Source organism: Rhinopithecus bieti, unplaced genomic scaffold (genome assembly GCF_001698545.2).
Source record: "Rhinopithecus bieti isolate Rb0 unplaced genomic scaffold, ASM169854v2 scaffold_26977, whole genome shotgun sequence".
Taxonomy (NCBI): Eukaryota; Metazoa; Chordata; class Mammalia; order Primates; family Cercopithecidae; genus Rhinopithecus; species Rhinopithecus bieti.
The window spans coordinates 801,964-823,770 of NW_016812360.1; the positions used below are offsets into that span (position 1 = coordinate 801,964).

Below are 21,807 nucleotides of genomic sequence, written 5' to 3' on the forward strand. Positions count from 1 at the left end.
ATTAAGTCCCATCTATTTATCTTTGTTTTTGTTGCATTTGCTTTTGATTTCTTGGTCATGAAGTTTTGCTTAAGCCAATGTCTAGGAGGGTTTTCTAATGTTATTTTCTAGAATTTTCATAGTCTCAAGATTTGGATTTAAGTACTTGATCCATCTTGAGTTGATTTTTGTATGAGGTGAAAGATAAGGATCCAGTTTAATTCTTCTACATGTGGCTTGACAATTATCCCAGCATCATTTGTTGAATAGAAAAGAACATGATTAATTTCTGAATCAGCATATATTTGGCTACGAGTAGCAGAAAACTCAAAATCACTTAAACAATGAAGAATATTTATTATTTTATAACAAAAAGACAAGAAGCGTGAACATTCCACAGTTGGTTAATTCAGTAGCTCAGTGATTTCATCAATGGTTCAATTCTTTCCATGTTTCTGCTGAAACCTCCTCCGTATGTTGGCCAGACCAGAAGTGGAAATTTCATGGTAATAAGAAGGCTGAAGAAGCTGCCAGCATCATATTCAGATATGGTAACATTTACAAAAAGAGATGATTTCTTCCTCTAAACTGTCGAAGAGTAAGAAAAATCCTTCTCAGAAGTCCTCCAGAAGATGCTTCTCACCTTTCATTCGGCAGACTTGCCGTGCATGTGTCTGATCCACATAGGAAGGGAAATGGGACCGCACTGACTGCCTTAAACCAATTGGAATTCACTTTTTGGGGCTGCGGTTGAGACTGGGACTAACATCTCCTGAAATATTGCCCATTGGGAGGGACCTGAATGAGTGCTGGGAGAGATGGGGCAATAAATAGAACCTGCTACAACATATGAACTGGATTTTATGTTTTATTCAAGGATTAGAAATTGGAATAAAGAATCAATTTTTAAATATTGGCATCATTTGTAAATGCCCGAAGTTCTTTATAATGTATTTTTGACAAGCAATTGGTTTGAAATATAATGAAAATGATTTGGTAATCAAGAAATATGAAGCAGGTTCAACAACTTTGAAATGCTTTTAAAAATAATAAACATTTCCAAGAATACTACCAGAATAATTCAAATTATAAAATGTTTTCCTTAGAAAAGTTCCACCCATTTTTTTTGCATTATGTTTCTTTAGTCCTAGCAATAAACTCTATAGTAGAAGATTTATTTTTTCTTGCAACCTAAATTTCCTATTATATTTCTCCTATAAATAGATGGGAATACAATTCAGAAATGTAATTTTAAAACTAAGCATTATCATTTTCCTCTTCTAATTTTAATTTGTTTATGAATTTTCCACCCAAGTATACTCATGATAATAGGCCATGTTCAAGGGAATGGCAATTCTTACTTTTTAATTCAGTAATGCCTGGAGAAATGTGAAATTGTTCTGGAATGCAATTTGAAGAAGTGAAAGAGATCAGCTTTTAATGGTATCATGTCATTTGTTACATTATAGTTAATGTCAGACAGGTAAGCTAGGTAATGATATAATGAATAACCGTCCCGAAATATCAGTGGCGGAAAACAAGAAAGGTTTATTTTTTGCTCAAACCACATACCCACAGATATTCAATGGAGTATAATGGGCTCTGTTCCTATTAGTGATTCAGGAACTCAGGCTGATGAAGAAGTCACTATCTCAAATGTGCCATAGAGAAAGGGAAACTGGGGGAATCTTCATGCCAGCAATTAAATACTTGACCAAGAAGCTCCACACGTATATCTGCTCACATTTCATCCATCTGTAAAAATTGCATAGCGCTCCTACCACAAGAGCCAAGAAGTTTGATCCAACCTGATTCCTGGGAGATGGAGAGCCACAAATATTAGTGAGCAGTATTTTTGACTATTGCAGAGATGTACCAGTGTACATCACCACATTTCAACAGAAGGGTAGACATGGCAGAACAATTAGTTTTCAGTTGTGATAAACAAAGTGAAAATTCTTCAGTTAGGGTATTTCTCTAGAAGCTGGCATTATTAGAAATAAAGTGCATGAAGGACAACAGCTTCTAGTCTCATGGCTTTGAAATGTGATGTCACTTTACCCTCTTGTTAACGGCCACGTTTTAGTAAAATGGAGACTCTTCTAAATAGACGATGTCCTTGCCTGTGGGACAGGGAAAGGGTGACACCAAACAAGTAATCCTTGGAGTACATTTCCAATTACTCCATATATTTTTTTCCTCATTTTCTATTAATGAGTCTTCTGTCCACATTGCTTTGACATCCTTAATTTTTATTTTTTTCCCCATTTTGTTTTCATTCGCAAAACATTGGTCCATGTCCATTTATCTGGCATACATGATGAATATTCTAAAAAGAACTCAAAACTTTTACTTCTGTTGTTGATACATGAGCACAATGAACAGGCACATTTTCTCTGCTTCGTTTGATATGGATTCTGAATATTCCAGCTATTTCTCTCCCCTGAGCGCTCCACCACGAGGTCCTTGATAAATCAGGTTTCAATAGCAAGATTGGCAGTAGAGGAAATATGTCATGTAATAGAAAATAAAGTGTGAACTGCAGCCACTAGTCTCCATTGTTGTTGTTAATAATAGTAACAATAAACAACACCCAAGTAGTAAATGCACTTCTCATTCTAGGCTCTCTAGTGGTAATTGTGATATATACAGATTTTTTTATATATAATTTTTTTACCCCACTCAATCCTCAGAACAAATAGAGTGAGTTAGCTGGTGTTATCCCCATCTTTCATGAGAGGAAATTGAGTCTTGGAAAGACTTGTCCAAATTTAAACAGCTACTAAGTGTCTCTAACTGCTATCAAACTTTGAAGATTTAGGCTTGATTTTATTAACTGTCTAGTTTTAAAAATTTATTCCTTTAAGACATTATCTGTACCTAAAATTATTTTAACAGTAACTCATTCCTTTCACTTTATGTAATACTGTTTTAAGTATACCTTTATGATCTTTTCATCATACTCTTAAGTGCCTCCAAAACCTCTGCATGATTATAGCCCTAACTCCTAGAACTTAGCAGGTAGTCAGTAAGTGTTTGTGAATGAATGAATAATATATATGAGGTTCACAAGTTTCGCTGAAAGCTGCCACACCTCCCCATGTGGTCAAGTTCAGACCAGGGAGATCTCTACCATATAAGCCATCAGTGTGTCCATACAAGCAGAATTAACTGTCTGCCCTTCTCGCCTACATAGAAGAGAACAAATTTTAAATGACTCTTCATACACAACTATAAAAAAAATTGCATGCCAATTGAAGAAAATCTTGAAATACAGAAGCTATATAAATAAAAGTCAATCCAAATTCCAACAGTAGATACTGTTTTCCCAATCATTGTTTTTAAAGCCATTTATATACACACACAATTTTCATAGCTGTAATCATGTATAGTTTTGTAGTCTGGTCTTTCACTTTTTATTATGTCCCTTAAAATCATTTAAAAAAGAGTTTGTCAGTGACCTCATACTTTCCTTTATATTGAGGGGCCATAATTTATTATTGGACAGTTAGGGTCTGTCATTTTTAGCTATTATAAATAATGTTGTGATGAGCATCTTCCTATATAAATCTTTGTGAGCATGACTTTCAGTGTGCCATCTGTTCCTTGGAGTCCCTTGATTGGTGACACACACCTCTGTTAACTGATATTTGACACTTGGAACTGAAACCATGCAGCTAGAACTTGTCAAGAAGACAAATGGGGTAGCAGTGGCCTGTCTTGTGTTCATAAAATGGACTGGATACAACTATAATTTTGCAGGCTATTTGGTTAGAAGCTTAATGCCTCATTGATTCCACACATGATGTCCAAAAGAATGAAGGTGACCTTGGAGAGAGCCAGCCATTTAGAATCCAATTAATCAAGCTTCGGGGTAGTTTTGTACCCAACACTGACCAGAAACATCATGATCTGTCAGATTCTTGTTACTCAGAATTAGATTTTAGGAAGCTAAATCTGTGGTTTAGGCATAGCTTATAGGTGCTCTTTTGGAAATAACAGAGGAGCTCAATCTTTAAAACTATGAAATGTGGATTGTAGGAGTTGAAGGCTTTGGTAGAAAGAGAAAAAACAGTAACATATTCTAAAATTTAGTGGGCTTTATTGAAGACTGCTCAAAAGAAGAAACCTTTGATTAAGCTTGATTGTCAGATAAACAGAGGACTGGAATTTTAAAATCATAGTCTTACAATTATTTTTGTGTCTTTGCTTCCAGGACATCAGAAATAATATAACATGTCATCATAAAGTTCTTTAAGCTGGTGTCTCAGTTTGTCAGTATATTGCAGAACCATCAACAATTCAAATTCATATTTAAAAAAGGAGCTGAATTGATTTCCAGTTACTCAAGCTACAAGTTTGAAGACTTAGTATTAATCTCTAATAGCCAAAGAGATAAAGCTTTTACCTTTGATCTGGAATTTATTTAATCTTCTAGGACAGAATTGGAGATTGGAGGGCCAAATTCCAGGTATTTAATATGTTTCAGTTTTGTTCTCTGTTTCATGTTAATAATTTTATCACTAGCTCTTAACACTTACTGTACTAAATTGCTATCTTAATATTAATATCAAAGTGTAAAATTTTGATAAATTTTACAATTTGTAAAATTTTTTTTACAAATTTTACAAATTTTACAAATTTTGTACAATTTTTTACAATTTTGTACAATTTTTGTAAAATTTTGTACAATTTTGTGCAATTCTGTACAATTTTTACAAATTTACAGCTGGTAAATGGTATGCAAATCAGCCTAATGCAAACTTTAATGGATTAGTGTACTCAAAAAATTCTTTGAAACAAAGGTAGCTGAAGTGATAAAAAGACCAACTAATCACGAGCCTCATTACAGAATTTTCTGGGGTTTAAATACCCTCTAGAGGTTTCCATTGGTTACTTGGTGTATGCCCTATGGAAATAAAGAGGATGAAGTAAAGTTACAAAGTCATTTACTCCATGTACACCCTAGGTAAATGGAGAGGCTATTTCCTGTCATAGCTGAAGTGTTTCCATTTGATTTAGTTCTAGGAAGTCAGTGTAAATCATCAATCGGCCTTGTGTTCCTTACCTCCAGACCCTACTCTCCTGCCTCATTTGATGTAGGCCTAGTCTAACAAGATTAGCATCCTTATAAGACAATGGAAATTTGGGCAGATATTGACAGAAGGAAGACAACAAAGATGGACACGTGGTGATGAAGGCAGAAACTGCAGTGATGAATCCAAAAGCCAAGGAATGCCAAAAATTGCTGGCAAACACCAGAAGCTGAAAGAGGCAAGGAAGGATTATCATCTACAGGTTTCAGAGGAACCATGCCCCTGCCAACATCTTTGTTTCAGATTTCTAGCCACCAGACTTGTGAGACAAAAAGTTTCTATTTGTATGACTTTGTTATGGCAGCTCCAGCTTTGTATGACTTTGTTATGGCAGCTTCAGCTTTCACTAGCTTTTACTAGTCTGCCAAATTCCATTCTCCTTAGCTCTGGCACAGATCAGACAGATTTCTGGTCAGTTTCTGTTTTTTGAAAGTTACTCCAGTTTAAGTCTCCAATCTCATATCTGATTTTCATTTCATCTCCTTCTTCCCTCCAGTGCCAGTGCTGGCTTTTCCTCTTCTCTGTGCTCCACAGGAGCCACCAAGTTTTCATGATTTCCCTGTGCCATGGGATGCAGATGGAGAAAAGGGCTGTATCCATCTTCTCCCTAGTCAGGCTGCAACTATGAGAGAGGCACAAGGTGCTAATCCTCAGAAACCTTGCCAGTAGCAGCTATAAAATCCCACAGCCCCTAGCAAGCTAGCGCAGCACCATATATCCATATTGTAGGCAACACCACTGTAACTGTCCAATGAGTTCATTTTGCCCACTGCTCAGAGAGAGCTGATTTATCAAGACATGGGGACTGCAATAGAGAAGGAGCTTAATTCACACAGACCAGCTGAATGAAAGACCTGAGTTTTATTATTACTCAAATCAGTCTCTCTAAAAATTCAAAGGCTAGGATTTTTCAAAGATAGTTTGGGGGAAAAGGGAGGAAGGCTAGGCAATGGGTACTTGCTGCTGATTGGTTGGGAGTGCAATTATAGGAGTGTGGGAAATGGTCCCCTTATTCACTGAGTCACTTCTGAATGGGGCCACAGAAGCAGTTGATGGATCCAGGTGGAGCCATTGGTCATCAGATCCAAAAAACCCAAAAAGACATCTAAAAAGGCCAATCTTAGGTTCTACAATAGTGATGTTATTTGCAGGAGTAATTTGGGGAAGTTGTACATCTTGTGCATCTGGAATAATGTGTGGGTAATCATGTATGTCTACACCTTAGCGGAATTCAGGTTCCTCTCATCCTCCTAGTGTGGTGGTCTGTCATTAGCTTTATAAATGTGGTTGAGTTTTGGGGAGAGGCTATTATTATTTAAACTATAAATTAAATGTCTCCCAAAGTTAGCTTGGCCCAAGTCCAGGAATGATTAAGAGTAGTTTGAAGGCTAAACGCAAGATGGGGATTTGTTAAATCAGATCTCTCTCACAGACATAATGTTCTCACTGTTATAATTTTAGCAAAGGTGGTTTCATCACACCCTCAACCTAGTTGTCTTGGGGCTTTGGTTGCCTGGCTTCAGTGGACATTTTCAGCATCCTCCTCCTCCTCACCAAAGGGAGAGAATGGAGTTAGGAGAAGAACAGGACACCCGCTGTGAACTCCACATTCCTGTGGCTGGAGATTCACATGACTCCCTTCCCTACTCATCTAGTCCCATTTTATAGCCTGGAAAGGTGTAGGGCTGGCATGAGAGCTGGGTTTAACAGAGCCAGTTCAATCCTGGGGAAAGTTTATTGATTTGTTAGTGGCTCTCCTTAGGATGTGGGAGTATTTAATACCTCTTTGCTCTCAGCTGATGTCTCAAGTGTGCTGAAGGCTTATGATGCTTACAGGAGTGGCCTGCACTCCTCAGAGTGAGAAGGGAGTGGGGTGGTATGACTGGAAAATAGTTGGGTTACTGACTCTTGCGAAAGGAAAAGGTCATGTTCAACCTCTGTTACACCAGGAAAATGATTTTTGTTTATAGGTGTTTTCATTCCCCACTCTTCTTCTTTAATATTATGATAAATGTGAGATTTTTGCGGACATCCTATGATCAATGAGATGAAGGAGGAGCTGCATGTATAAGGTCTGGGGATGGGGTTGGCAGGTAGCTGTGGCTCACAGCCTCCTTCCAAGAGGTGAGGATCCCAATGAGTTTTGCTGGAAAGGAATCTGCTTTCACTCACCTCCCTGGAGATTGGCTATGGTTTTGAGATCAATTACTTAATCAGAGTTAGCTGCGTGATGACTCCATCTCTAAATTCGGTATGCTCAAAATGTGGTGTCCTGATGATCATAAGCACTACCACCTGGAATGCTGTTAGAAACACACGTTCTCAGGTCCCACCCCAGAACTACTGAGTTAGAAACTGGGGTGGTTCCAGGCATCTATCTGAACACACACACCCTCTAGGTGATTCTAATGCACTCTAATATTTGAGAACTGCTGCTCCAAAGATGCCTCTCTTCTCCAATTCAAATTGACACCCTTGCCTCTCTAATAAACTGGTTTCTGCTTTGTATGGCCTAATGAAAAGATATGACTTACCTTAAACATTATTCCTTCAAAATTCTCTGACAATTTTCCATTCATCACACACTTCAGCCTAAAACTTTATGATGCACTTTAGTTGAGGCAAAGGGAATCTCTTTTCTACTTTCTGAGAGAATAGAACTCCAGAAGTTTATCCTTAACAACTTTATATAAGATAATTTCCACTGGAGTTCAATCATCCTTACAGTGATGTTTATTGTTATGGAATATTTCCTTGCATAAGATGATAATTAAGGATGGGACTCACCCTTCCATGTTGTATTTTCTCCAAAACAATTATCACCATCAAACATGCTACATATTTTACCTGTTTATTTCATTTTTTGTGTGTCTACCCCTGAATGAATGTATGCTTCATGAAGGCAAAGCCTTTTGTCTGTTTTATTATCTGCCGAGTTCTCAGGACTTTGGTCAGTACTTGACATCCTGTATGCACACTCAGAAATTATTTGTTGAATGAAGACATGAAAGTTGGGCTTCAAGAATGTGTTTTAGAGGCTCTGGAGATTTCTGTTTATTAACTCATTGAAGAAAATTATGGGTTTTATTCTTATTTCTAATTGTGAGAGTGCTTAATGTCACGGGCTACATAAGGGTCTCAGAAGTCACATTATTTTTGTGCAATGTGAACAGGAGAATTTACCAGACTGCTGTGGAAGTTGGTACCTAGGGGTATGCTACAGGGCATCATGAGCTGGAACTGAGTAAGACATGCCCAAACAGGAGAGTCAAGGGAGAATAATGATCTCAAACTAACACAAAATGATTTTTGTCAGTAACTTTGAGCATGCCAGTCTGCTGTTTGTACAAGAATTCTCATTTGTAGGAGCTGGTTCTTCTGGATGGTAAATCTGTTAATTGTGCTGGACCTAGCAGTAATTGTGCTAGGCCAAACACTTTCCAGGATGCAGTATTTCCACCTTCCTGTTTGCACATCTTATAGCTCCCACTTCACAGATGTTCAGTGTTTTCTCACTTGTTGATGATCCCATCTTGACACAGTAGAGTTGGTTTCCACCCTTGAAGCACTGTGGGGGCAATAGGCAGACACATTTGGAAGTGGAAACTGTAATGAGAGAGAGAGAGACAGTGTGACTCACCACAGTACATTAGGGTTTGGTTTCATCTAAATCATCCCCAGGGTGGCGAGCTCCTTGATGGTGTTAAGTTTGGTCCAAAGCTTTCTCTAATGAATGAGAAAGCCAAAAAATAAAAATTGAAAACAAAACAAAACAAAAACAACAAAACAACCCACCAAAGGCAATGACCCCAAAGACCCAACTGTGATTAAATAGAAAGATCTGTATATAAGAGACTAGAGGGCACTAGTAAGCCAATAAGCTTAAAGAGTTGGCCTATTTCGGGCAGTTCCCCCTGTCTCACTGTCCACATCCAATGAAGATTTGTGCTGTCTCTGGCACCTCCCTCTCACTCACTGCCTACATTCAATCAGGCACTAGTCCTATCAATCCATTTCTCCAATGTCTTCAGCCTGTCCTTTTATTTTACTTTCATTTTTAACGTTGGCATTGCCTAAGTACCTTTATAGTTATCATGTGCAGATCAGGTACTGTGAAGCCACACAATATGCCAAGCACTTTACATGCTTTATTTTTTCGAACCCTTACAACAAATGTATGAACTAGGCTATCATAATAATTCTACAGAAGAGGAAACTGAGCTCAAGGAATTTAAACCCTTTGCCTATGGCCACACAATTTAGTAAATGGTAGAAGCAGGATTTAAACAATACATGACTCACAGGCCTGAACTTTTTAACATAATGCTGTATCACATTTGTTTCTTTCTTTCTTGAATATTATTGGGTTATACCTGGGGATCTGTATTTTTAATAGGCAGTTAAATTGGGTGATTCTCTTATGAGGCCTCCTTTTGGAATCACCAAAGCACTTCGTAATTCATTTAAGTCTTATGTTCATGAAATAGGCTTAAAACAATCATTTAGGGATAAAGTTACCAAAACTGAGTATATTAAATTAATTTTGAACAAAGGTTTATAGGCTTATATATTCTACATGTATGTTTTAGTCAAAGGTCAAGGTCCTCCACAGTTTGGCCTCAACTTCCATTTTCAACATTGTCTTTTTTACTTTCTGCATTTCAAGTAGATTAACTATCTGTTTCCCCAACAAGATCCCAAAGGTATTCCAGTTTTTGTCCTTTCTCCCATGTCATCTGCCTCTTTTGCCAGACTGATGTGCTCTTTCCTACTTCTCGCCACACGTCCAGTTTCTACAAGTCTTGCCTCCTCAATGAAGCGTTTCGTAGCAACATAACCATATTCTGATCTTTTGATCTTTTCTTTTCTTTTTTTGAGACAGTCTTACTCTGTCTCCCAGGCTGGGGTGCAATGGCACAATCAAGGCTCACTGCACCCTCGAGCTCCTAGTCTCAAGAGATCCTCTCACCTTAGCCGCCCGAGTAGCTGGGACTACAGATGCACCCAACCATGCTCAGCTAATCTATTACTCTTTGTAGAACCAGGGTCTCATTATGTTGCTCAGGCTAGTCTCAAACTCCTGAGCTCAACTGATCCTCCTGCCTTGGTGTCCCAAAGTGCTGGGATTATAGGTGTGGACCACAGTGTCTGACCAGATTTTCTCTTTTTGCTTTTTCTTAACTTTTATTTTAGTTTCAGGGATACATGTGTTAAGTTTGTTATATAGGTAAATTGCATGCCATAAGGGTTTGGTGTACAGATTATTTCATCACCCAGAATAAGCATAGTGACTGATGGGTAGTTTTTAAATCCTCTCCCTCCTTCCACTATCCACCCTCAAGTCGGCCCTGGTATCTGTTGTTTCTTTGTGTCCATATGTTCTTGTTTAGCTCCTGCTTATAAGTAAGAACATGTGGTATTTGGTTTTCTGTTCTTGTATTAGTTTGCTTAGGATAATGGCTTCCAGCTCCATCCATGTTGCTGCAAAGGACATGACCTCATTGTTTTTATGGCTGCATAGTATTCCATGATATATTTGTACCACATTTTCTTTATCCAGTTTACTGTTGATGAGTATTTAGGTTGAGTCTATGCCTTTGCTAATGTAAATAGTGCTACAGTACAATACATGTGTATGTGTCTCTATGATAGAATGATTTATATCCCTTTGGGTATATACACAGTAATGGGATTGCTGGGTCAAATGGTAATTATGTTTTAAGTCCTTCAAGGAATTCTGTTTTAAGTTCTTTGAGGAATCTCCACACTGCTTTCCACGATGGTTGAGCTAAACCGTATCTTATATTTGGCTAAATTTTAGTGGTGTAAACTTGTCAGTACCATAGGTGACATTTTTGTGTACATTCTTAGTAGTTAGCTTTCATATGTCTTTTCCCCAAGACAATGAGAAGTGCTTTTTTGGAGAGCAGTGTGGCTCATCCGTCCAATCAGTTCTTAACAAGGCACTCAGTTCATTCTTCTGGATCAACTGATTTGAAATTCTGAATTGTGGGTGCAGGTATAAGTGTACAAAAAAGAAATTTACTTAAAGGATCTGGAATAATTCATGTTGCCAAAATACCTGAGTCAGCGTGAGTATTAGCAATGAGGTCATGAATGAATAGCTTATTTTAGGTGACATCAATTCTTTCCCAGGTGTCTCAACTGATGGGAAAAAATAGGGAAAGGAAGTAGGGAGATACTCATATGCACCACATGCCTGGGCATCTTGCCCTTGGTAGGAAACATTTTATGAAAAAGCATGCATTTCCTTACTATGCTCTCTGTCAACCAGCTAGAGAAGATACTTGTTCATTGTTGGAAAGAATGTTCTTGTCCACTGTTGGAAGGGATGGAGTTTGGTGAAAGATAGGGGACTGTTCCACCTCTGGTTAGGACATCCATTCCTTAGGTTTTTGAAAGGGCCATGGTCACTATTCTTTTAGTATGGATATAGCTTAAATGTTCTTTGCCTAATTATTTTCAGACTACCAGCACCTAAAGACCCCAACACCTCCACTAATTGATCCTTCAACACTCAGTTCTCACGCTTCTGTGCTTAAGAAACCCTTCCAGACCAGAAGATATTTCTCTCTTAAAGCTCTTATCGCATCCTGACTTGCACTAAAGTGATTCATGTAATTATCGTCTAATGTTACTCCTCCAAAATTTGAGGGGTAAAAGGGTGCCTCATCTTAAAACCATCATCATGCCTTGAACAGAGACTTATACATTGGCTGCTGAATGGATGTTGACTGAATAAATTTCCCCTTCCTGTTGGTTGGTGGTTGATATTTCTGAAATTCAGATAATATACTTAATATCTATAAAATAGGCTTCTGGGGGATTTCATTCATGTTGTAACTTTTGAAAGGTGACCTTCATATTACTTTGGAGTTCCTTTTTAAAGTTTTTAAAAATTTCATTTTAGATAGAGAAGGAAAAGAGTAGCTAAGAGCACAATGTAATCAAGAACACAGTTTAATCAAAGTGACATGCAATTGAACTGAAAATTGCTAATATTTCAACTTCCCATGAGTGGCCTGGGTATAAAGTACATTTTTAGCTTTCTCTGTCTTCATACATGCTATCATTTGTATGTTGATAATTTTCTATAGTGCTAATCCAAACAGAACCCTCTGTGACGTTTACTTTTGCTCACCAGTTAAAGAAAGCTAGCAGAGACAGATCATATCTTTAGAGGAAAAAAATGCTTTGAGTTTCCTGATTGTGTGCAGAACCAAAAAATGTTTTAAATTGCCTAAATAAATCTTCTATTAAGAAATGTTCATGTGTTAGTTTGACTGCCCAAAGCATTCTGTTAATTTCACAGTTTTAGTACTTTTTTTTTTTTTTTAAAAAACTTAGACTACTCAAGTATGTGATGATTTAGATATGTGTATAGCAAAGGGGTAATATTAAAGACAGGTATTTTGATTAAAATATCAACGCTATTTTTCACTTCAGGCAGATTTGAAAAAAATAATTTGTGGGAAGATAGCAAAAAAAAAAAAAAAAATCTCAATAGAGAAGTTCTCTGAGACTGCTTCTCTACGGATAAATAAGGAAGAATGGAAGGTACACTAAATACAGCCCCAAATGCCTGACCATATCTATTACAGTATAGTAGTTCTTACCTGCCCTGCTGACCACATTTTATTTTCTCTATGTATTTTGACAATAATGTTCTTACACTACATTTCTCAGATAAAAGTTTATATTTAAAATAAAATGATATTGTATATACTTTCAGCTCTTTTCTACCACAAATTATTGTCTGCAAGAGATGTCAGTTGAGTAATGGTGTTGATCAAGCACCAAAAAAATGAATAGTAGCGTTTTTGTTTAAAAATTATTTAATAGTGATTAGAATTAATATCAGGCCCCGGTTTTCTGTGTGTTATATGGAATTGCCTTGTTTAGACATGGCATGAAGGTTGAAAACCCCAGATACTGACTTCCTGAGTTGTCACCATCAGATGCCATCTATGTCCACCCTCTGTCATGTTTCAATCCTGTGGCCTGTCAAGGGAGCTGAAGCTTGATAATCAGCTTGAAGTGGATCAGGAAAGACATGGTTTTAAGTAATAAGACCTCTCCCCTTTCCAGGACTGAGCTGAAGAACACTGGGCCACAAAGTCAAAAAAGAGTCAAGGGGAACAATATGGTTTTGTCTTTCTTTTACAAAAGTAAGATGGTTTCAGCAAAGATTCCTTTGCATACTTTATGCCCCAATTTAAGATAATTTTTTTTTGGAAAATGTTCCACAAAGGAAGTATCTCTAACTGCTTGGGTTCTGTTGTAATCTCCAATCCATCTTTTGAAAAAGATATAAAGCTTAGTTGGACTATTTCAGGGTCAAACTTCATCTTGGAGCAAATGTACTGCTGTGAAGTCCCTGCCTCGAAACAACTCACAAATGTAATGTCTACGGTCAGTAAATTTAGGGAAAATGGAAATAGAATGCTGCTCCTTAAGTATTAAATTGGCAGAGATACAAAGGAGTGATAACTCCAAGGTTTGGTGAGAGTGTGGGAGAGCAGTCTTTATTATATGTTCTAGAGTGAAATATAATATGGCAAAAAATTTATGGATAGGGAGCCAATATATTATATTTAACAATAATATTTACCTAGAAATATCCCTTTATAAGCTATATCTGAACGACATAATCTTAGATCACAGATTGATTTGTGATAGACTTAGGTATGATGGCACTATTTATGATAGCAAAATACAGGAGAAAATTTAAATGGCTAACCAGAGATTGGCTAAATAAATCATAGAATACCCATATAGACTTTTGCAGACATTGAGAATTACGTGGCTGAATAATATATGTTGACATGAAAACAGTTCCATGACACAGAAAGTGAAAAACAGCAATATATAGAATAACATGTAGAGTATGATACAATTTTATATTTTAAAATTTGTATTATATGCAGGACCACTCCTGAGATGTTTGAGACCCAGGGGCAATTTTTTTATGGGGTGCTTATCTATAAACAATTAGAGTCACCCCAAATTAGAGTGTTAGCATCATACTGGCTTTCTAATTTCAAGCAATCTTGAGCAAGAATGCCCTGCTGGCTAGCAGGAGCAATTTGTTCACCAAGCTGTTTTCTGAGAATGAGAATCTAGCTCTGGGCCAGAGATGACTCTACAGGCATGAGCCCCAGAGCTCTTTGGGGCATCTGGCTGACCCCATGCATGGTGGGGAGGAGAAGCAGTAGAGAGTTGGAAAGTATAACAGTGCTTGCGTTTGTGTGGGATGTTGTCTGGGCTCAGGGTGTCCTGCTTGAATAGTATTGTCAGCCTTGGATTGACCCAGGCACTGAAAGAAGACTTAGAGAAATTTCAGGAAGATGCTTTGGCAATGCAAAATCCAGTCCTACCTGGACAGCACTATTGGCCTCAGACAGTCCCAAACACCAGAAGGAAACTTAGACAATTCTGGTGAAGGCCCTCCAAAGCTGGGACTGGGAGGGATGCCCGAAACATGAGATCAGGACAGGTGCTCTTCCCACTAGGGCCTAAGGGTGGTACTGATTACACATATGCATAGAGAAAAGATTGGCAAGATAAACACCCACATTACTACCGTAGTTATTTCTACTTGTGGGTGATTATAATTTTCCTTTCTGTTTAAATCATGATTTTTTTTACAATGAAAAGGAAATATTTTTGATTAAGGATAGGCTATTTTTAAGGAAGATGATGTTCAAGCTGAGATGAAGGTTAAGTGAGAGCATTTAGTGTGGTCACCAGTGGAACTGACCTGAACATTTTTCCCAGTCGTAGCAGGTGTCATAGCCACAGGATTCTTTCTTTGTGCTGTTGGATGAAAGTCTTGTCCTTTCAAGACCCCATTCTAACTGGCGGCCATCTTGGCAGGAACCAATATGTAGAAAATGGAGTTGCTGATTATTTAAACATTTCTCAGCCAGAAACTTACAATCAGGTGAAGTAAAGTAATCATTGGAGTCTGTGTCAAACACACAGAGATCTTCTGAATAATGGCTGCCCAAGAGAAGAAAGCAAGCATTTCCATATGAAGATCAGAAAAAACAGGGGCACGTAGCCAATGTAGCGTGTTCACTCACCAACCAGTTTTCTTGTGCCTGTTTTCCCTACCCAACTCCAAGCCCTGGGCTTGAGTGAGAGGAAAAAGAAGGTGTTGATATAACTGAGTTTAAAGTTTTTACATGTGCAGAAGTTAAGTCTTTATAACCAAAATGAGACTGTTTTAATAAACAGTCTCATTTTGAACAGGGAACTGGGCTGAGAGATAATTAAGAAACTTGCTACCCAATGGCGAAGGAGGAATTCAGCAGAGCACAGGAATATCAGTTATGTGGAAATTTCATTTATTTCATGTCTGTGCTTCAAGAAGCTTAGCTCTTCCATCAAGTTTCTTACACTAGACTGGTTTTCGCAATTTCCAGACAGTCTGTAGGGTATCTCTTACCTACAGTCTTCTTCTGGAGACATACAAATGCATTCAGATCCTGATTGTTTCTGTCCCAGCTGACAATGGCCTTTTAATTTTGTTAGACTATCTGAAACAAAGGAAAAAAAGAGAAAAGAACAGTGCACAGCGTGGATTCTAAGTGACAAGCTTGAATACAGAGAAGAGGCAGTGGTAAAGGATTCATATTTATCTCTTGGAGTTAGAGCATTCATTTTGGCTTCTCTAAATACATTGTCATTAAATATTCCATCTGAAAGGTCCTTTCCAGTGCACATGAGGTGTCATTTTCCAACCTAAAATTGCTATTATGTTCAGATAACTAAAGAAGATGGAACTGTTGAAATTTTTGTTCATTTATTTTTCAAATATTTATTGCATATGCATGATATTCCCAACACTATGTAAGGTTCTGGAGAGAGTAGATTGAGCATAGACTGACCCAGATCCTGGGCTCACCAAGCTAATAGTCTTGTGGGTGCAGACAGACATTAATCAAATGAGCACACTAATATACATACAGAATTGTTGCCTTTCTTAGTGCTATTAAACAGAAGCATATAATAAAAAAATTGATGTAGCTAGAAAGATTAGAAAAGGTAAAATGAAGAAAGAAAAGTGAGGCTGTTCAATGCAGAGGAAACATAAAGTATGGAAATGTTCAAATGGGAGGCAGTGGCCGGGCATGGTGGCTCATGCCTGTAATCCCAGCACTATGGGAGGCTGAGGCGGGCAGATCACAAGGTCAGGAGTTCGAGTCCAGCCTGGTCAATATGGTGAAACCTCATTTGTACTAAAAATACAAAAATTAGCGGGGCGTGGTGGCATGCACCTGTAGTCCCAGCTACTCAGGAGGCTGAGGCAAAAGAATCACTTGAACCTGGGAGGCAGATGTTGCAGTGAGCCGAGATGGTGCCACTGCACCACAGCCTGGGCAACAGAGTGAGACTCCGTCTCAAAAAAAAAAAAAAAAAAAAGGGAGGCAGCTTGTGAGTTTCCTGGAACTGAAAGAATCCAGTGTGGTTGAAGTGCTGAAAAACAAGAGCATGGAGCAAGATGTGGCCAGAGAGGTAGGTGTGTGGTAGCTTGTATAGGGGCCTAATACGGTCTTTGAAGGGTTTTTGTCTTCATTTTATAAATAGTAGACAGTCTCTGATGGGTTTTAAGCACGGAGTGTTGTGACAAAATCAGTCTTGGATTTTGAAAAAAAGAAATTAATTCTGGCTTCTATGCAGAGAATGGATTTGAAGAGGCATGGTGGTCAATAGGGCTCCAGGGAGCTAATCTATGAGGTTATTGTGGTAGTTCAGGTGAAAGAGGATGATAATTTGGACCAAGGTTCCAGAGGTAGAAATGGAGAAAAGTGGATAAACTTGAGATACAGCTAGCAGGTAAAATACGTGATATTACCTATTGTGGGTAAGTTATGAGAGCTGCCAATTATGTGATTCTTAGGTTTCTGATTTGCATAAGAGAATATACATTGGTGCCTTACCTGAAATAGAAAATATTAGAAAATGCTTAGTTTTAGGAAGGAAAGGTGATGAATTAAGAGTTCCCCTCTGTAGATGTTGAATTTACGGTATCTTTAAGACATCCAAACAATGTAGATATATATGAATTTAGATATTCATGTCTAAATCTCAGTGGCAAAGTATGTGCTAAAGATTTAAATCTGTTATTAGTCTATGGGGGAATCACTAAAGCTATGCATGTGGGTGAGATTCTTCAGTAGGAGAGTACAGATCCAAAACTTGGGAAACAAACAGTGATTAATGTCCAAGCACTGGCAGGAGCCTGCCGAAAATAGAGGGCAACAGCCAGAAATTCGGAGCTAAACAAGAATATGAAGCCAAGGAAAGAACATATGTGCAGAAGGTCAACATTGCTGAAGGTTGCTGAGAGATCAAAGAAGATAAGGAAAAAAAAAATTCATTAGATTTAGCAATAGGGATGTGAATGGCTTGAAAGTCAGATTTTCTTACAAGAATCAACGGAGAAATGCAGCTCCTAAATGTAGGTATTAATTCCTGCATGACATTCTAGGCACCAGGACATTATGGTGGGAAAAAAAGAAAGGAAGGATGGAAGAAAGGTGGAGGAGAGGAGAGTAAAGGAGAGGAAAAAAGAAAGAGAAAACAGATATTAATCAAATAATTATAATAATGGATTTATAATTAAGGGCTGAGACAAGTATTCTGAAGAAAGGGAACATAGTTTCAGGAGACCACATACCATAAAGACTCCAACTGGGAAGGGTAAGGAAGGATTCGTAAGGAAATTACGCTTGAACCAAGATGAGGAACTGAATAGCATGTCGGTGAGGGAGGGGGATGAAAATAGAGGGAGTGACACTGGGGGTGTATTTATGAAAGAGGGAACCTTGGTTTCTTTGCTCATGTTGAGGCCCACCTAGAGAACCTGGACCTGGAGCCAAACTCCTGAGTCCATTGAATGAAACAAAATTTTTTGACCCGGATCTGACTATTCAGGCATCCCCAGAACCAAAAGGACCTCGTGAGTAAGGTAATTGTCAGGGCAGAACTGGAGACTTAGCTCACTCTTCCTCCTCTTAGCTTATCAAGTAGAAGGTTTGATAAGGAAAGGTGGCTCATGTTAGAAGCAAAAATAAAGGTATAAAAAATTCCTAGGTTTTCTTATTCACAGTTGTTTTCATCTCCTTCTATTACCCCCATCTGGTGAAACTTGGCCCAGAACTCTCATGAACTTGGAGACCTATCCTTCCGATAAGGCTTTAGCTACTATGGTTTACATTGTGGTGATATTGTTTACTTATGCCTCTTTGCCCTTTGTAATTCTACATTTAGGCCAGGGAGGAGCAGCAAGGTATACACTGTTTCCAAAAAGAATCAATCAGTTTTCAAGTGGCACAGAGTCTTGCTCTTTCACTACAGGTTTGAAATTGCCAATGATCTTATGCAAGGAATCTGCTCTTCCAATCAGCCTCAGGTTGAAGCAGTGCTGAGACTCAGCTGCCCACACCTCCCAGCACAGGAGCAGCAATACTGCACAGTCTGTAAAGTGCTGAGGGCAAGAGGATCCTCTGAAGAGCTACTTGAGGAGTCCAGGTCTGGGAGGAAGGAAAAAAGTAACCGTGTAGCATCTCACATCTTTATGAAGCAGAACTTTTTCACATTGAAAGAATTAATAATGTTTCCCTGCCTGAAAGTGTCTTTACCTCACAGTGTCAGTTTTATTTATGATTGTCTTTCTCTTTCTGTGACTCCCTGCATTGGTCTTTCTGTCAATATTATTGGAGAGAAAGTATATGAAATAGGCTATGTGTTTCCTTTATCTAGCGGTGGAACATTTCCTATTTCTCAGTTTGAATAACAATTTTAATGGAACATTTTGTATTTCTCAGTTTGGATTATAATTTTAATTTATAATCTAAGGGGATGTGTGTGCACATGCATGCATCCGCTCTGATGAGGATACTGCCTACGGTGTCCAAAAGATCTTAACTTTCTGAAGTCTATGGCTTCCACATACATTCATTCCACTGACACTTATGTTTCTTGTAATTTATTATTATGATCAGGAGTCTAGTGAAACCAAGACACAATTCTTACCTGAAGTTCTCACTAATTTCCATGAGATCTTTTTACTGATAATTTTATTTAAGGTTATTCAAAAGGTTAACTTTTTCCCTTTCTTTCACACATCATAAAAGCCCAGAAGAGAATAAAGGAGGCAGGATGGCAAAGAGCTTAGGGAATTAGCAGAGCCATTGCAGAGTTCCTGTTTGACCCACACTGTCTAAACTTGTGTTTTATTTAGCCTCTCAGTGCTTAAGACATAGAATGGCTGTAGAGGCTATACTACCAATCTCAGGGTGCACCACCTTATCAGACCCCAGGACACTGAACTGCTACGCACCTTTTTCGCAGGTGAGTGAGTTTGAAATGGGTGGTGTCCAGGAATTCCCCTGGCATGTGTATCTCGATGGCCCAGCAACAACAAAGCCTTTGGGGCAAGTTAGCTCAATGGATTCACCAATTCTATACAATCTCTGAAATGGTGTAATTGTCAGAATTTCCTGCACAACTGGCTTGATGCACTCTGTCCCTGCAAGAGAGCAACATTTCATATGTGCTTAGTGGAGCAGAATAAACAACAAATTTAGGCAAATTTTATGCAACCAAAGAGGTGATTTTGATGAGATTTACTGCATTTGTTCAACTGTGGTGCCTCCTTTTGATCAGAAAACCTGGGGGATAAGAATCCCGGGCTTTCCCTCAGACCCTTCATTGAAAAATTCCCTTTAGTTTCATTATCTGAGGTTCCCTTGCTAAAGAACTGGCTCCAGACACATCCAACTTTTATGAAATCATTGGGCCCTTTTCCCTTCAATAAACACTTTCTTTTCTCTTATCCTTAGTGGATTTCTCCAAATGCAAGTTACCATGCTGTGAGTGATGCAGAGTGATGGGCATTCTAATTGACACTGGTCTCAACGCTGCTTCACGGTGCCCCAAAATAAGTCTTTGGAGTCCCACTCAACCCTTATTTGAATCTTGGTTTTTACTTTAGTACAGACATGTGCAGAGCCTAAAGCTTATTTGCTCTTTCTCAGCAAAGAATGTGAACATGCACCAAGGAGTAGTGTCTTGGTGAAAACTGCATCTTACACAAAATCCCGTCTTACACAAATTCCCATTTCTGATACATAAAGAGTGTAAATATCATCTTCTTGAGACTCAGCAATTTGCGTCAATTTGAACATTGGGCAAGGCAGATGTCTGTGGTTAGATACAGCTTGCCGACTTCCTGGATTTCTTTCGAAGTGCATACTTTGCAGTCCTGTGTGTGTGACAGTAATATGTAGGAGCAGGAACACTGAAATACGGAGATATCTGGAAATCCAGTTTTAGCAAATGAGCCCTCCTATTTATTTTCTGCTTCACAAAATCTTTCACCAGATAAAAATGAGTAAAATGTATTGATCTAAGGATGTGATTTTACTGTTTTTATATTGGGCACATTCATTCTGTAAAGTTGTCAAGCAAAATTGTTTGCCCAGTTCTCACGTTGGCATTCCACATCCCCTTGTCTCCAGGTCCCGTCTGGTAAGCATCTGAAGTACTGGTATCCAACAGTTTCAAAGCCAGTAAGGCATGAAATTTCAACATCTTCTCCAACCGAGTATAGTTTCTTTTCATTCTTAATTAAAGCAGAAACCAGAAATTATTAATGCTGCGAATAACACTCTCTAACTCTTTAGGCTCAAACTGAGCCTTTCTATCCTTCACTTCTGGATCTACTCAGTCACCGAGTCCTCTCAATTTAACAAACCTGCACGTTATGCACATGTACCCTAGAACTTAAAGTATAATAATAATAATAATAATAAGTTCTCTCCTTCCCATTGCCATCATTGTTTTTCTTCATGGTATTTATTGTTTCTTACTAGGGCAACTTTTTAACTGGTCATTCTTCTAATCTGTCTCCCTGAATTGATTAGGGCTTTGTTCATTTGTTTTTTTAACTTGAAAACTTGCTCCCCTGCCAAGAATGGTGGCTCATGACTATAATCCCAACACTTTGAGAGGCTGAGGCAGGTGGATCACTGGAGTCTAGGAGTTTGAGACCAGCTGGGGCAACATGGCAAAACCCTGTCTCCACAAAAATACAAAAAAAGTGGCCAGAAGTGGTGGCATGTGCCTGTGGTCCCAGCTACTTGGGAGGCTGAACTGGGAGGATTGCTTGAGCCCAGAAGGTTGAGGCTGTGGTGAGCCATGATTGTTCCACTGTACTTCAGCATGGGCGACACAGTGAAACCCTGTCTCAAAACCAAAACCAAAAAACAAACAAACAACTCCCCCCCCAAAAAAAGAAGAAACCAAAAATCTTCATATATGGGATGTCCTTCTATTGCTAGAATAGAAAACCATATGCTCACCATGGAGTGACTATAAACTGAATAAATAATATATCTTATGTATAAAGCAAACATATGCAGTTGCTATTGTGACTGAGTGCAGATCATTTAAAATTGCTACTCAATTCCTAGTAACCCACTGGTCATTATATATTTTCCCAATTAATGGATTGTACAACTATTATCATGTTGCTGGGGGCGGTGGGGGGGGGGTAGTTCACTACAATTTTCAAGGTAAACTGAGTCTTCTTAGATCGGAATATTTATTTTAACTTACTTTACCCCCCTCACCTCCTGCCATTTCCTCCCATAAAACCTATGCTCTAGCAAAGCAAAACCCTGCCATTCTTTGAACATAA

The 21,807-nt window shown here is 38.4% G+C and overlaps 1 protein-coding gene and 1 long non-coding RNA gene across 3 annotated transcripts in view; one reads left to right on the forward strand and one right to left on the reverse strand.

Annotated features, from left to right (window-relative positions):
* LOC108544747 (uncharacterized) overlaps positions 1-4,600 on the forward strand; it is a 64,958-nt gene extending 60,358 nt beyond the window's left edge. For both annotated transcript variants that reach the window (XR_001889946.1, XR_001889947.1), the window contains one exon: positions 4,196-4,600. This is a non-coding gene — a long non-coding RNA (uncharacterized LOC108544747). The remainder of the gene's footprint in view (positions 1-4,195) is intronic.
* Positions 4,601-7,912: 3,312 nt separating this feature from the next.
* C6 (complement C6) overlaps positions 7,913-21,807 on the reverse strand; it is a 66,292-nt gene continuing 52,397 nt past the window's right edge. The window contains exons 14-18 of the mRNA XM_017896002.1: positions 20,598-20,730; positions 19,447-19,635; positions 15,547-15,637; positions 14,857-15,098; positions 7,913-8,681 (exon numbers count right to left, since the gene is read on the reverse strand). Coding sequence (XP_017751491.1) covers positions 8,500-8,681; positions 14,857-15,098; positions 15,547-15,637; positions 19,447-19,635; positions 20,598-20,730 — 837 coding nt within the window. The 3' untranslated portion in view covers positions 7,913-8,499. The remainder of the gene's footprint in view (positions 8,682-14,856; positions 15,099-15,546; positions 15,638-19,446; positions 19,636-20,597; positions 20,731-21,807) is intronic.